The 16,721-nt window shown below is 51.0% G+C and overlaps 1 protein-coding gene across 1 annotated transcript in view; it reads right to left on the bottom strand.

The window, feature by feature from the left end:
- The window catches only part of ATP7B (ATPase copper transporting beta), a 50,471-nt gene that overhangs the window by 22,007 nt on the left and 11,743 nt on the right, over nt 1–16,721 (bottom strand). The window contains exons 2-8 of the mRNA XM_028497816.2: nt 15,345–16,533; nt 9,280–9,537; nt 7,318–7,481; nt 5,604–5,765; nt 3,489–3,565; nt 1,902–2,076; nt 568–801 (exon numbers count right to left, since the gene is read on the bottom strand). Of these exons, the coding sequence (XP_028353617.2) occupies nt 568–801; nt 1,902–2,076; nt 3,489–3,565; nt 5,604–5,765; nt 7,318–7,481; nt 9,280–9,537; nt 15,345–16,488 (2,214 nt within the window). The 5' untranslated portion in view covers nt 16,489–16,533. The remainder of the gene's footprint in view (nt 1–567; nt 802–1,901; nt 2,077–3,488; nt 3,566–5,603; nt 5,766–7,317; nt 7,482–9,279; nt 9,538–15,344; nt 16,534–16,721) is intronic.

The following is a 16,721-nucleotide window of genomic DNA, read 5'->3' as shown; positions in this document are numbered from 1 at the left end:
GGGATGAGTGTCACTCACTGCCCATCAACACGCAGCCGTGCCATCACCGCGCTGAGTGTACAGTGCAACTGAGTCCTATGAATTACATTTCAGATTGAAGAAACAATGCCAGTCTGCCCACTGACTGTTTTCTTTTAGGTTCGATTTAATTTCTTTTAGGACCCGAGTCCCACTCTCTTATGTTAGGATACATGGAAATCTGGGAACCATGCAGGGTGCTAAAAATGGCATGACCCTATGGTGGAAACGTGGATTTCTAGACTAGGAAGCTACACACTCAGTTATGTACCAAGAGGTCGTATGAGCTCTGACCCGAAATCCAGGGTTCTTTCCACTGCACGATGCATCTGAACAAAGGTTTTAATAATTAACCAGATTAGCTGGGATTTCAGAAGCAGCCGGTTTGGAGATTAGTGGTCAGAACACCTAATTGTACGTAGGTTTCGCGTTTCTTTAAGCCTTGCCTTAGATTGTGTACGACTGGTAATTCTAAACATGGTGCTCAGATAAACTAAGGTTTGTGTTACTGAGGAAACAGTTCCTCCTTTAACCGGAGGCTGCAGTTACCTTTGCCACGTGTTCCAGCCACCGCCCCAGGGCAATGAACACGAAGAGCATGGGGGGGGTGTCGAAGAAGGTCACCGGGCTCCTCTCCGCCTTCTCGGCGACGGCCACCATCAGGATGACGAGGGAGTAGACGTAGGCGATGCTCGTGGCCAGCACGATGAGCACGTCCATGCTGGCCGCCCTGTGTCTCAGAGATTTGTAGGCCTGAACGTAGAAGTACCAGCCCCCGAGGAACTGAAAGGGGGTGAGGGAGAGTGACCTTTGTGAAAAGGCCCCTCGGGACTGTAAATACCCTGGGCTCCCCCTCGACGCTGACATTACTTTCTCCTCCATAAGTGACGTGTACGAAATGTACTTCCTGATTCAGAGGACTTCTGGCCACAGGAGTGGCTGATCCAGGGAGACCTTTAAGACCCAGAGCACCGGACAACCTAGATGCCCATCAGTAGTAGAATGCTCAAGATGGTGAAAGAAATCATGGTGCGTTCATACTGTGGACAGTGCTATACGGCCCCTGAGGACAACGTGCTAGACCCCGAACCGCCGGTGTGAGAGACGTACACAGCACGTGGTTAAGTGAAAAAGCCCGTTATAATGATATCAGTGTATCTAGTGTCATCCTGTTTCGGCCAAAAAAAAAGCCTGTGTCTATAGCACGTGAACATGTACACACACATACATACGCACGTAAATATGTGGTTTTTTTCTATGCAGGTGAAGATCTGGAAAAACCAAACTGAGCCTGTAAACCCTTGCCCCCAGATAACCCTAATTAATATTAATTAATTCTAATATTCTAATATTAAGTCAGGAGTTTCATTTTCTATTCCAAAATAAATGGAAGGCACACTTCCCACTAGAAATACAGCTAGCTCCTTACTGTGGCCCCATAGCAGAAGTAACACGAAGCCTGCCCCTTTTAAATTATGATTCCTCAGGACCACGTTTCAGTCTTTCAAGACAAGACGTGGAAGAGAGCAGCAGGAGCTCCAGGGTGGTCCACCTGCTGCTTCTAACGTCGAATTCAGCTGCACAATAAGCAAGCAAGACACGGTGGATCCCCAAGCCTTGCCGCAGGGGGCTGCTCTTCCAGGGGGAGTCTGGTCATCTGTGGAACTGCCCGTGAAACCGGGCTCTCTGTCATGCCCCATGTTAGAGGACGCCCCCCAGCTGGTCATAAGACAGAAGAAAGCAGCAGCTGGCTGGGTGGTGGGGAAGCGGCAACGAAGCTGCGCTCGGAGCACTCTGAGGGGCTGTGCTGGCCCAAGAGGACAGAGCGCCTGCTGGCCACACACAGGCACGCTGGGCAGGTGTGCCCACCCCCCGATACGCACCTGGACGAAGGTACACAAGATAAAGAAGATGAGGTTCAGGAGGGACAGTCCTGGGATGATGTTGTGGTCCAGGAGCATAGACTCGTGGGGCTCGTGGCTGGGTATCAACATATAGATCATTAAACCCATGACAGGGATGCCAAACACCAGGCTGCACAGGAAAGACTTCTTCCACCTGGAAGGAAACACAGCAACACCGACAGATCAGGTACCGCCTGTCACCGGGCTTCTCGCCCCGTCCCCTCCCGAGGACTTGGTTTGAGACTTGCCTCTGCCACATGTCTGGGACAGACCAGCAAGGGCTAAAGCCAAAGCAAGGCTCTCTCCCTACATTGGCCATCTGAGGGCACACGAAAGGTCTAAACTTCACTGCAAGGATGCTCCAGAGACCTTTAGACACAGCCCCTGCCGGCCCGTGGCCGACGTGGCACCTCCAATCTACAGGTGAGGCAACCGAGGTCCAGAAGCTGACAATTCAGCCCCAAAGAGGTTGACCATCCTCAGCCTATGGCTGCTACTGCTCTTGTTTCAAACCGCAATCGTTTATAGACTCCCAAGAATAAAACAGATAAAAGGAACATTTCATTAGTATAAACTTATACATTCAACTTTTAAACTATTACTTAAAATAGAGTCAGTGTGAACAGTGCAGCTGCCTTGATGAAGTTTGAAATCGGGGCCACAGGTGACAGCCATGGTCTCACATCAGCCTCACCATCCACAAAATTCCAACCAAGTGCTCTTGGAAGCTCCAGGAGGCATAGCCTCAACGCCGATCTGAAGACCACGGGCCTGCGAGATCGGAGTCTTACACTCCCAGGCCCCCGCCTCCGAGCCCCGAAAAGACCTCGCTTCCTACCCCACTCCTCTCAGCCCGACAAACTTCCACCCATTCTTTGAGCCTCAGATCGCGTGTGCCCTGCTTGTTAGCTTCCCAGACTCCCCAGAACCCACCTGCATCATTGCTCACCCACTCTTCCCAGCCCAACCAAGGGCCCCTCTAAGGTAGGGGTGACACCCTATTCACCCCTAGCACCCGCACAGTGCCCTGCATACAACAGTGGGCTTGTGTTCGTTGAATGAATGAGTGAACATCTGCGACAGTGAACGAGCTCAGGTCTCCTGCTTCCCGAGCCATTTTCTTTCCACTTGGCCGTAATTCCTGTCCTCGGATCCTACATCCCGACCCACTCCAGTAAAGTCTTGAAATACTATAAGAGAAAAAACCCACTCTTCCCTTCCTCCCAACGTAAGTGCTGTCCAATCGGTTAGCGATCAGCCATAGGTAACTATTTAAATTAAAATTAGTTAAAATGAAGTGAAATTAAAAATTCACTTCCTGAGTCACACTGGCTGCATTTCATACTGGGCAGTGCAGATATAGAGCGTTTCTGTCACAGCAGAAGGTACCGTGGAACAGCATTGCTTTAGAGGATTAACATTACGAGGGTAAAGGCAACTAATTCAGCAGAAGGCGCCGTGGAAGGGGGAGGTAGCAGGGACACCAATCAGCACCGAACGAGATAGAGGCGGGCCAGGGGAGAGGCAGCCCTTAGAGCTACAGTTTATCTTCTGTGTTCTACCTACTGCTTTATTTCCACCTTGTGGTCCAAGTGATGAGCGTTGGGGTTCCTCTGGGCCAGGGAGACATGAAAGCCGATTTCCTTGTTATTAAAAAGAGGAAACAAGAAAGAAGGCACTTGGTTAAAACAGGCATCGGTAGAAACCATTTTACATCTTTGGAAATAAGAAAGTTAATCTAAAACTGCCTCAGAGGACTGTATTGGTTTTTCCGCTTCTGACTTCTGTCCCCACGTCACCGTACAGATCCCGTCGGGAGGTTCCACGGCGACTCCTGCTCCTTCCGTTGGCAAAGGCAGCAGATGCCGGGAGGTGACTTAGCCCACCCTGAGCTGATCGATGCTGAGTTATAAACTCGGGATTTGTGAGTTACGGACTCCCCAGTATCAAGTGGTCGGGAGTATCGCTCTCTGTAGGAGGAAACTGAAGGTCAGAGATTAAACTCCCGTCCAAAGCTACAGCATCATCAGAAGCGCTGAATCCAGCTGCAGGTCCCCTGGCTCCAGCCCAGGTCTCTCCCAACGAGCAGACCTTGGCTCCGGCAGTATCTGTGGTTTTCTCAGGGATTATCTCAAGCAATTCTTTCACCGTTTTGCTCCTCCACCCTCTCTATCTTATTTGATCTGGTCGCTAAATCTTTGATTCCCTGTATAAAATTATACAGGAAAGGTTGTCAGGAAATGTCCTCTCAGTCAGCACAATGTAAAGAGGGACCCCGGGACTCTGATGTTGGGATTTTACACAAAAATTAAGTGTTATGTTGGAAGAAAGAGCTTGTAAGGCCATCTAAAGACAAATTCTTTGCAACTAATACCAGCCTACTTATATCAGGAAAAGATGCCCCAGAGATGCAGGAACGGGGGCCAGACATTGGCAATATGCCTCAAGTAAGAACAAGGAGGGGACTGCAGAGGGCTGGGCAGCTGGGTGGAGGCCAACAAGGATTAGTGCATCAGTTGACTTCTCTCCCTCATTAATGCCTTATCACTACTGCTCTGTAAGACCCGTGGGGTGGCAGAAACTGGATGCCCACTGAGCTTGGAACTAGGAGATCTGGGTTGGAGTACCAGCTCTGCAACCTTTAGCTGGGTACCAGGGATCAAAGTCTCCTAACCTCTCCTCATGTGAAAAAGAAGCTGCATTGTCTGCCTCTAAGATTGAGGCACTGTATCAACAGCAGTAGCAGTATCTGCACCTCAAAGAGCCCTGCATGGCCAGACAACAGACAGCATCTCTCTTAACACACACACACGAAAATTTAAAACAACTTGAAGCCTGCTATGTTTCATTTCACAAGGAATTTCATAAGCAGTAGTTCCTGCTAAACTTCACCAATAGTTGTTATGAGTTCATCTTGTTCGGTTTTGACCATCTTGACCCATTCAGATCACCACTAATGCTCATCCTCTCCCGGTGTGATATGATACAGACCTGAGAGAGGACACAGAATGTCTGTGGACAAAGTGAGGGAACGATGGGGGTGGGAGTGCAGAAAACTACTGTGATTGATTTTCCAAAGGAGAAATGACTAACCTCTCCAGCTGTAAAGGAGGCCTAGTATAGTGGTCAAACGCAGTGTAATTCTTCCCAAAACCAACATTCCTTTGGTCTGTAGATACGTGGCACAGATGTAAATATTACTTCAAAAAGTTACAATTAGGCGATTTTGGGGGGGCCGCGCCGCATGGCTTGTGGGATCTTAGCTCCCCAATCAGGGATCGAACCCAGGCCCTCGGCAGTGAAAGTGAAGAGTCCTAACCACTGGACAGCCAGGGAATTCCCACAATCAGGCAATTTAATACCATGTGCCGGGAATCTTGGCAATACTGCTGTTTCTCAGGGACTATCTGGAATTAAAACAATAATAATGTCTTTTTCTTCCCATCTTTTTCTTACCCATTCACTGATTTCCTCCCCCTCAGATTATCTGATATTTACTAAACCCTCACAAGTTGAGTCGCCTTATTTCCACGGGAAAACTTGAAGGATTTTAGATTAGGTGATTTTTATTTTATTTTATTTTTTTTTTGCTTAGCTATATTTTGCTCATTTTTTCTACAATGATTATAAATCACTGTTTTTAAAAAGGTGGGTACAATATTTTTTTGATAAATGATTTACCTCGATGATTTTGACAATATCCCGCGGCCCGATAATTTCAGGATCAAACTTCATGCGGGCTTTGCTGGTGGCGAGAGCCACAGAGGCGCAGGTGATGCCGTTTGTCCTTGTGAGTTTGGACTCTATGTTGTGGACACAGGAAGTGCACGTCACCCCCGTGATCTGCGGCAAAGGATGACAAAGATCCCACTCACCCGGGATCCAGAGGGTCCCAGCAAAGGCACACAGGGAGTTGGGTTAGCAGGCAGCCACAAGTCTGTCCCCCTTCCCAAGATGACGCACTCACAACCCCCAGGTGCAAGATTTTCACCCCGGACACTCCCCCAGGAGCCTCGGGGATATAAACAGTGGTTCTTCCTCAACTCAGGTACCGGAGACCAATCACTAAGCAGACGGCAAGGACCGAGGCCCGACTCCCAGCCCTGCTAACAATGGGCTTTCACAGCACTCTAGGCCCTGTGTGGGTTATGCATTTCTGCCACCCCGTGCTCTGTGCAATGAGAAAGCAGTTCCAAGTGAGCCAGCCACCCCTGTACTATGCATTAGGCAAGCCGGACAGCTCACTCTTCCGAATCAGCGGTCAGCACTTCCCAGAATACAAATTAAATACAGACATAAAATGCCTGAGCACGTGACGACACTACAACTATGGGACACTGTAATAAGAAAAAAAGAAAAACATTGTTCAAAACAATGTTTTCACCTTCCCCACTGACAGTCTTGCTCTAGATTTCCACACCGTAGTGTGAGCCGAGATGTGCACCTGGGGCCCTGGAGGTCTGGCCCGGCGAGTACTACACGGTGCCCCTCTGCACACACCGAGGCCCAGCCAGAGCAAAGGATTTGCTCTGCAAAGAACACCACTTCTCAGGAGCTCAAAGTGCCACTTGTGTCCGCAGTACTTTGTCTTCAAACATTTACTTACCCTACCGCTAATGGCAGTGACTAAACACAGCAAGGAAGTAAGACCCTTTCACTTCGGTAAACAGCATTACTCAATTCCTTGTGGATTCCTTCTAAGTCTCCCTTTATTTGCACAAAAAGAGCTTTGTGCAGAAGCGCTTGTGAACACAGCATATTCGAAATACTAGAGCTATCTCCTGTCCTCGATGATTTGTAGACTAGCGCAGCTGGCAACAGTGGGCAGACAGGAAACAATACCAGCGCCTCGTCCCTGCGCTCCCCAGCAGCCCTGGAAACAGCAGCACCCCTGGCATTCACCCCGGACTGAGCGCCTGGGGACACTCTGGTCACCAAGTACCTGTAGACACGCCTATGCCTACAAGGTGGCCCCCGCTGCCTCGCTCACTCCCATCCCGCCCCGGGGCCTCGAGACGCCTCTGGCATTCCAGCTTCCTCTCGGCCTCACGGGGACGTGTTCCTGTTTGACTCCCTCGAGCCACAAGCTCAGGACAGCCGCCATCTCCAATTCCTCTTCCTCCAACGCCATCGCCTCCTCCTCCCGATACCCTGATGCGCCTGGCGGGACCTGGCAGGATGTGCGCCTGTGACTTTCTGACATAGTGGACGTTCCTTCACGAAACGAGCAGGTCCTTGTCACTGGCTTCAAAGGAAAACCCAATAGCAACGAACAGCATACATGCAAGAAGGGGGAACGTCCTGACCACAGCCCCGGCTGCCGTCAGAAGGCCTCTGCGGGCTGTCTCAGGCCTGCACCCCCTGGCCCCCGCTCCAGCCCAGCCGCCGCACTTACAATCAGCTCGAGGTCACCGTCTGAGCCCGCGTAGTCCTCCATCACCTCTGCCTCGAAGCCCAGGTCCTGAATGAGCTGCGCTATCTCCAGGGGCTGGATAACTTCCGGGTTATACTTCACCTCTGCCTTTCCAGCCATCAACGCAACCAGCACAGAGAGAATCCCTGAAACCAGCAGGGCACAGCTGGAACACTCCAGGCAAGGCCTCTGGGATGACATGTTCAACATAAGCTAACAAAGAAAAAACTCTGCCCCAGAAGCTTCTAGAACAGTGGTTCTCACACTTGGCTGTGTGTTAGGATCACCTCGGGGGGGGCAGGGGGGAGGGCTTTTAACAATCACCTGACCGGTGATTAACTCTTAACCCAGACCAATTAAATCAGAATCTCTCAGGGTGGATACCAGGCATCTTTTTTCCCTTTTTAAAGCTCCCCAGGTGATTCTAATGTGCAGCCAGTGTGACAGCCACTGTTCTAGATGCTCCTCACACTTTATTGGGCATATGACTCACCTGAGGACCTGGTTAAAGCAAAGACGCTGGTTCAGTGGGTCTGGGAGTGGGGTGAGGTTCTGCAGGCCTGCCCCGCTCCCAGGCACGGCCCATGCTGCTGGCTTGGCGGGCGCTGCTCTGAGGCAGGCTCTGGGGGACACAGGTGCGGGCACACACCTCAAAGCAAGGGACAGAGTCTGCAGCAGGCAACTGCTGTCACATAACGGATGTACTTTTTTCTTCACTTCCAGACACAGGAGAAAAAAATACTTTGCAAAAGTGGTTTTCCTGGGCTTCCCTGGTGGCGCAGTGGTTGAGAGTCCGCCTGCCGATGCAGGGGACGCAGGTTCGTGCCCCAGTCCGGGAGGATCCCACATGCCGCGGAGCGGCTGGGCCCGTGAGCCATGGCCGCTGAGCCTGCGTGTCCGGAGCCTGTGCTCCGCAACGGGAGAGGCCACCGCAGTGAGAGGCCCGCGTACCGCAAAAAAAAAAAAAAAAAAAAAAAAAAAAAGTGGTTTTCCTTACTCTTTTTCAGTTTTTAATCACTTTCAGGAATGAAAAAGAAATCCCGCGGACTATCTTGCTACCACTGTTGTTTAGTTTAAGGGGGAAAGAAAGGCTCATTCACATAAATGAAAGGAATGATGTGCTTTAGAAAGAATGTCATAAGGGATAAATATGAGGGATTCAAGTCGGGAAGAGAATCATGGGCCCCGTGAGACACAGGTTAGCTTCTGAGCCGCCAGCCCACGGGCGAAAGAGGAGCTCCTAGAACACCTTGGTTTGAGAGCCACCTTCTAGAGCTCCAGGAAGCTGTAGGCTTGATGAGCAGGAGGCGGGAAACATGTCATCCTTGAGCCTGAGCGGAAGGGCCCACGTACGGAGCCACAGGAAGAGAGAAGGTGACCCCGGAGGCCGGCAGAGTCACGGTTAAGATATTTTCCAAACAAAAAATTGGGACAGGATTTGCACTACACTCTCAGGTTTAAGAAACCAGATTGGCAATGTTGTTTAGAGGACAAAACTTTGGCATTTCCACAACACGCTATGATTTACAATGACAACAGGACAGAATGCAGGCTATTTACGTGTTTGACTGCAAGAGGCTTTGGAAGGGAAAACCACAGACTACTACCAGGACAAGCTAGTTGGGGAGGCCACCCATGACATACCTTGACCTTTAAACTGGATTTCCCATGGCTAACTTACTCAGCGATCCATTTTATCTCAAACTAAGTACTTCTTAAAGAGCAGAATGCCAATTGCCCCAGAACATTAGACAAACATCTATCCTATCATACAATGAACTGCCGCCAGATTATCAGGGCTCCTGATAAACGCAGTCCGTGGAGATGCCCAAGGGCATCTTGTGCCAAGGGCACACTGCCCCCTGTTGCTGACTGTGGCCTCCAGCAGTCTACACGCTACCACCCACAGCAGCATCCCAGCTCGGCGCGGTGGAGACCTCTTACCAGCTTCTTTCTGCAGGTTCCTCTCTATGTTGGACACACAGGACGCGCAGGTCATGCCTCTGACCTGTAGAAAGCACTTCTGCGGGGCCACGGTTTCGGAGGCCCGAGGGGACTTGGACACGAGGCCGGGGTTGTGGTTTGTAGGGAGCCCCCCGGGCTGGGGAGTCGTGTCCTGCACGGACACAGGTGCACAAGCCGCCGTGTGCCCCGTGGCGCTCCCAGCACTGTGGTTCCCAGCGTGGTTGCTGGAACAGTTTTCTAGGATAGAATGTCACAAATCATTCAAATTAGAAGAATGGATAATTTTTTTTCCGTAACAGGAGGCTCAAGCTTGACAATGCTCAGATGAAAGTTCCTGGAGAAGATAAAGGGGGGGTTGGTGTTTCCATCACTGTCTCTCCCTCGCCACAACCAGACGGAGGCACTCGATTCCATACACAGGAAAACACGCCGATACTGCAAGGATGGAATGTTCTGGGTAGATGAATGCTCTAACAAGACAATGACGGTTAACAGCTGTGATAAGAACGCACCAGGCACCCTGCTAAGCACATGTCTGGCCTCCTTTAACTGTTAACATAGCCCTGCGGCAAGGACTACTACCATCCCCATTTTACAGGTGAAGAAAAGAGTTACAAGAAATTAAATGCTTTGCCCCAAACCCCTCAGGTATGAAGCAGGGAATAGAGCTTCTACACCTGGCCACATCCTGGTTAACAGAGGTCCTCTCCCTCCCCATGAGAATCAAAATGCCCCAAAGCACCTCTACTGAGTCGCTAGCCCTTTTCTCATCCTTCGTCAGGTCCCACATACATTTTGGGCAGGAACCCTCTGTCAGCTGTACCCACTGCAAACATTGGCTCCCAGTCTGTGGTTTGCTTTCTCACCCTCATCTAACGGTATTTCTTTTGATAAAAGAAGTCCTTGATGTTAATGAAGCCCAACTTAGAGTCAACTAAACCAACTTCAACGGTGAGTGCATTTTGTGCTCTATTAATAGATGTGTCTACCGCAACACTGAAAATATTCATGACACTTTCTTCTAGCACCGCTGTTATTTTAAATGAACCTCCACATTCAGGCCACTGATATACTTCAAATTAACTTCTGTGTAGGTCTGAGGCGATCGCCAAGGGTAATTTCTTTCCATCTGGACTTCCAACAGTCCAGCTCCAATAATGAAAGTTCTCCTTTCCCCACCGAGTTCCAGCGGTCAGGGAGCAGACATCTTTGGGGGGCCATTAATCCACCTACCATGCATATAGAGACCAATGTAATTAATCGTCGAACAGATCAAGATACAGAAAATTTCATCACTCCAAAAAGTCACAGTTTTGTAATGACACAAAATACCTTGAAGAGTATGTAGGAAAAATGACATCATTTGATGATGAACTCTCCTTACTTCAAAGTCCACAGCTGCAAAATATAGAAGCTCATTTTCTGGAAAGTGCTAAAACTACTTCCACTCACTGTTAAAGAGTGCAGTTGATGGATACTTTCAGCACTTTCGCCAAAAAGACCCTCCAGTGCTCCGGCCTTACAGCCCTCCACCTTCTGGATGCAGAGACCATCACCTCACCCAGCACAGCTCTGCTCTCCTGGACTTTGTCCTTCTTCAGAATGACTCCACCCCTTGGATGTCAGCTCTTAACATTCTAGCTCCCAGCCCAACAAACCCTCCTGAGCCTGTCCAGCCCCTCCCTCTTTTTCCAGTCCATCACCACCTCCTGGATTCACTTGCCTTTCTACCCAAATGTTGTTGTCAACAATTTCAGTAGTATTCGTTAGACCTCCAACACCGAGGTCTAACTCAACTAAATTCTGGGCTTCTGGAGATTGCTAAAAAAAAAAAGTTTAAATAAATTAACAAAACCCCAAATAAGCCTATGCTACTGGGTCCTTTATCAACCTATGCCAACACTACGGGTGGGCATATAAATTGATTTGACTTTCTGGAAATCTATTTGACAGTATTATCAAAAACCGTACCTCTAATTGCTTGGCACTTAGTAAGGGCACAATAAATATTCGTGAGAAATAATGCTGATACCCTGTGACCCAGCAATTATGCTTTCAGATATTTATCACAAGGAAATAATTAAGTACGTGCACAAAGGAGAAACAAATCACGTAGTTTGAAGACTGTCTTCACGGACAATTTTATTTACAGTCACAACAATCCTATCAGTATTATTTACAGTGACATCCACCCAAAATAGATGGGAAAAATAAAGAGGAAACGAAGTTATGGTACAGCCATATGCTGGGATACCATGCGGCCGCTGAACATGGTACTGCAGACACATGGATGGACCCATAAGTTACGTTTATGATAAGTCACAGGGTGAAAAAGAGATTACAAAACTATGTATGATACAAACCTATATATTTCTAAATAAAAATGATATAGGCTCTGGGAAAAGTCCAGATGAGCATCTATGAAATGGAGAACACTGTGTGGGTTTGCAGGGAGAGCATTCCAGACAGAGGGGACAGCAAGTGCAAACCCTGAGGTGAGAACAAGCCTGGTAAGAGGAACTGAGACGGGCTAGAAAGGTGGTGGGTGAGGGAGGGGCTTCGGGACCACCAGGAGGACTCTTCCACTCACAATACAAGACGGGATGGTCCAGGAGGGTCAGCAGCGCGACAGGATCGCTGGGCGATCCTGTCCCCTGGGCGGGGACCGGGCTGGAAGGCAGGAAGCAGGGAGACCAGTCTGGATCCAGGAGCAGAGGATGGTGGCCTGCACCAGGGTGCTGGCCTGTCTCCTCTGCCTGGCGTGCAGTCCTGCCTTTTCTTGCCTGCTCACATCCTATCCACTCTGAAATGCTATCCACACCCAACTCCACGGTCACCCCTACATCACGTCCTTGGGAGCCCCACAAGCGGGTGTCGGATTCTCTCCTTTTCTTCTGAATCCCAAGAGCATCTGACCTGCACCTTCCCTGTTACAACATTTTTCTAACCTGCCTTGGATGATACGAGGGGCCTCTGTGACCTGCTTCCCCGGGAGAGTATGAACAGAAACCGCTGTGGGCGGGCACTGGACGGCCGCCGAGCACTTCACGTCAGCTGGCGCAGGGCCCGGGCCCCAGAAGACCCTCAGCACGTGCGGGGGTGAGGGAACCGTGCCCTGAAAGTGACCTCACTCACTTATGAGGGTGAGAGGAACATGCTATACGTAACAGGTGAATTCTCCTCACTTTGTATTCATGTATCCCATCCATTCATCCATTCAAAAACTACTTACCATGCAAACAAGTGAACAAATAACAGCTGCCTTCTACAACCAGGTCTAAATGTATTTTAGCTGTCAAGTAAGGGACTGAAATTCAATGCCTGTATCTTGCCCGTATGCTCTCAGACCCTTTTTCCCTCCCTCCCTCCCTCCCCCTGCTCCACTACCAAGGGGCTGACCCCTGCAAACCACTTTTCCCAGGCTCCCTTGTCAACTGGTTTCTGATTAACTTTGGCACATGAAGGTAACAAGCAGGAAACAACAGGACAGAAAGGAGGAGGACCCAAGTGTTTGCTATCTCTCCACTGGGGCCCGGCTCCTGCCATAGCCTTGCCCTTAGCCAGTTCCCACCAGGCAAGCTCAGCCCCTGGGCTCTTGTAAACTAAACACCTGCCTTCCCTCAGACCCTCCCGCCTGTGGGTGGTGGCTGTTTTCCTGTTTTTTAATTTCCTATTTTCCCTCCCAGTTCCTGTTTGGTTTTTCAGCTCTGTAATCTCTCTTAAAGAGTTCCCTCCATCGGCTGACCTGAGACCCTGCCTGTCCCAGCCCATTATTTCCTTTCTCCTTCGTTTCCTTCACAAACACCTACTGTGTGCTGGGTGCTGCGGAGTCAAAGGAGAAACAAATCACATGGTTTGAAGACTGTCCTCAAGGAGCCCCTGGTCAATCCAGAATGGCCGACCAAATACAAATAATGCCTTTTTCGCATGTAAGTGGCTATAAAAGACAGTCACCAGCACACTTATGGCTTATCCTAAATTAAGACTGCCAGGTAAGGGCATCCAGGTAAAATTGAATTTCAGATAAACAGTAATTTTTTTAGTATGTCTCAAATATTGCACAGGACATACTAATACTAAAACATTACTCATTGTTTATCTGAAATTCAAACTTAACTAGGTGTCCTGTATTTTTATTTGCTAAATCTGGTTCCCTAAATACCTCTTGGGCTAAACATAATTCTCATAATTCTGGCCAATAAAAATCCCTGTTTTCTCTCCAGGTTTACTTAGTCAACTTCAATTATTCTGCATTACGTAGTTCAACGCAAATTTCTTTTATTGCTGATAACTTGATTCCACTGTTTTAAGACTTTAAACCTCAAACAAATATAGCAGATGGCGACTACAGACTATGTGTCTTACCTTCTGAGTACAGGATTTACTGTTCCAGTTTTCCTTATTGATTTTTGTTTAAAAGAACGAAACAAAACAAATCTCCTTCCTGAAACTTGGTACAAAGACAAAGCCCAGAATGGGGCCCAGTCACTCCACATGACTCACCCGCTCCCCTTGGGGGTGGGTGGTGCAGGGGCCTAGGAAGGGCTCCTCGGGGGCGGGGGGGAGTGAGTGGGAGTCAGCCATGAGGGGCAGGACAGGGGGGCCGGCGGGTTTCTGCCACCTCCCATGGCTTACTGGCTCACTCCCACCCCCACCCCCCAGAGGGAGCCCTCCCTAGCCGCCCCCCCCCCCCCCCCCCCCCCCCCCCCCCCCCCCCCCCCCCCGCCTTCCCCCCCCCCTTACTGGCTCACTCCCACCCCCACCCCCCAGAGGGAGCCCTCCCTAGCCGCCCCCCTTCCCCCCCCACAGGGCTCACACCTGCTGCCCCGCGTGGTTTCCCCCTCCCTGCTACCACATAACCTCTCGCGGGGGAAGGTACCTCGCTGCTCAGCAGCCCACAGCTCACACAGGCCTGGTGAGGGGCAGAAACACAAAAGATGCTAAGACAACTTGCCGGGCTCCCAAGTGAAGGAAATGGAGGGGAAAACAGGCAAGTGAGTGGCTGGCGGGTCAATGGGAGGGGGCCTGGGGACAGCCACCACCCTGGAAACTGTCTAGTGACGTGGCATCAAGGTATGTGGGCACCTCGCTTTGGGAAGGCTGCACACACCCCTTCTTCTCACAGCCATGGTCGAGGGTGGGTGGGAAGGGAAACCATCATCACATCCTTCCCTTCTTTCCCACTTTCAACAGAATGGGCTCCAGGTGGTGAGACCAGGGTCCTGTTGTCTTTATTATTCTGTTTTGTTTAGCAGAGAAATCTCAGAGCAAATGATGATGTCTCCTTTGGAGAGAGAAGGGCCAGGTGTTCCCAAAGTACTCTTTTTAAAAAGAACACAGGGCTTCCCTGGTGGCGCAGTGGTTGGGAGCCCGCCTGCCGATGCAGGGGACACAGGTTCATGCCCCGGTCCGGGAAGATCCCACATGCCGCGGGGCGGCTGGGCCCGTGAGCCATGGCCACTGAGCCTGCGCGTCCGGAGCCTGTGCTCCGCAACGGGAGAAGGCCACAGCAGTTAGAGGCCCGCGTACCGCAAAAAAAATTTTTTTAATTAAAAAAATAAAAAATAAAAATAACACAGGGCCTTGCTTCCCTGGTGCACAGTGGTTAAGAATCCGCCTGCCAACGCAGGGGACACGGGTTCAAGCCCTGGTCCGGGAAGATCCCACATGCCGCGGAGCAACTAAGCCCGTGCGCCACAACTACTGAGCCTGCACTCTAGGGCCCATGCACCACAGCTAGTGAAGCCCACTCGCCACAACTACTGAGCCCACACGCTGCAACTACTGAAGCCCTCGCGCTCTAGGGCCCGTGTGTTGTAACTACTGAGCCCGCGTGCTGCAACTACTGAAGCCCATGCTCCCAGAGCCTGTGCACCGCAACGAAGAGTAGCCCCCGCTCGCCACAACTAGAGAAAGCCCGTGAGCAGCAACGAAGACCCAACACAGCCAAAAAAAATAATTAAAAAAAAAAAAAAGAACACAGAATCAGTGTTCTCTTCAGAAAAGAAGCTAAAAATCCAAGGAACTTAGCATCAACCACGTACCAGCCAGGACGGAGGCCTCGAATCCCATGTCCTCCACCACAGCTCGGAGTTCTGCTGGGTGAGTTAGAGATGGATCGTAGAGAACCGTTCCTGTCCCTTCAGCCAAAGACACTGAGATACGCTGCACTCCCTCCCTCTGGGAAACCAGGCCCTCGATGGACTGGACGCAGGACTCGCAGGTCATGCCCGCGATGGCCAGCACTGCAGCACAGTGCGCGCCGGGCGCCTGGGGGCTCCTGGTGTCTGTCCCACTTCCATCCGCTCCGTTGGGTAGAGAGACTTTAAAGTTCCCAGGTGGCAGAGCCTCAATGGCCCTCTGCAGGGTCTCTGGGGAGATGCGGGAAGGGTCGTACTGGACTTGGGCAGTCTTGTTCTCCAGGGTCACTTGGATACTCTGAACCCCTGGCTGCTGGCCAATATTTTCTTCGATGTTCAGGACACAAGACTTACAGTGCATTCCATCCACTCTCAGATACAGGGGCACCCCCTGGCTCCCCGAGGTCCCTGAGTTATTGCCATTCTGGTTAATGGAAGCCGGAGGGGCCTTTGGGTGGATGCGCTGGAGCTGCCTGATGTCAATAGGTCCCAGGCTCACGGGGGCCACCTTGTTCTTGATGACGGCTTCAAACCCCATGTCGTTCACACGGTCCCTGAGGTCTTGGGGTTGGATAAGGTAAGGCTGGTAAGTGATGACTGCCTCCTGGTTGCTGAGCGAGACGCGGACCCTCACGACGCCCTGCAGTTTCCCGATCTTGCCTTCTATGGAGCTGACGCAGGACTGGCAGGTCATGCCCTCCACCCGGAGCCTGACCACGGCCTCCAGGGCGGGCGAGAACCTGGATGGCCGGGAGGCAGCCTTTCCCTCCGCCACAGTGGCCTGGAAGCCCATGTCCTCAATCTGACAGCAAACCTGAGGCAGGCTCAGGACCGAGGGCACGTACCTCACCAGGGCACTGCCCTGCTCCAGGGAAACCTTAACGCTCACGACGCCTTTCAGACTAGACACCCTGCCCTCGATGGACTTCACACACGCCTGGCAGGTCATGCCCACGATGCTGATGGCGCCGGTGGCCGTCTGAGAGGGGCGCACGCCATCCAGGCCGTCCTCGTAGCCACTGTTGTCAAAGGCAAAACTCTGCTTCATCGTTGGCTCCCAGGCTCGAGCAGGCCAGGAAAGCTTAGGCAGGATCTAAAAGGAAGAGAAAGAACATTTTTTATCCTTAAAACTAAACGTTTTTTGGCCTCCCTGGTGGCGCAGTGGTTGCGCGTCCGCCTGCCGATGCGGGGGACCCGGGTTCGCGCCCCAGTCCGGGAGGATCCCACGTGCCGCGGAGCGGCTGGGCCCGTGAGCCGTGGCCGCTGGGCCTGCGCGTCCGG

The sequence above is a fragment of the Physeter macrocephalus genome, chromosome 13 (assembly GCF_002837175.3).
Source record: "Physeter macrocephalus isolate SW-GA chromosome 13, ASM283717v5, whole genome shotgun sequence".
In the NCBI taxonomy this organism is placed as follows: domain Eukaryota; kingdom Metazoa; phylum Chordata; class Mammalia; order Artiodactyla; family Physeteridae; genus Physeter; species Physeter macrocephalus.
The sequence above is the reverse complement of the archived record's forward strand: the minus strand, read 5'-3'. Positions and strand labels throughout refer to the sequence as shown.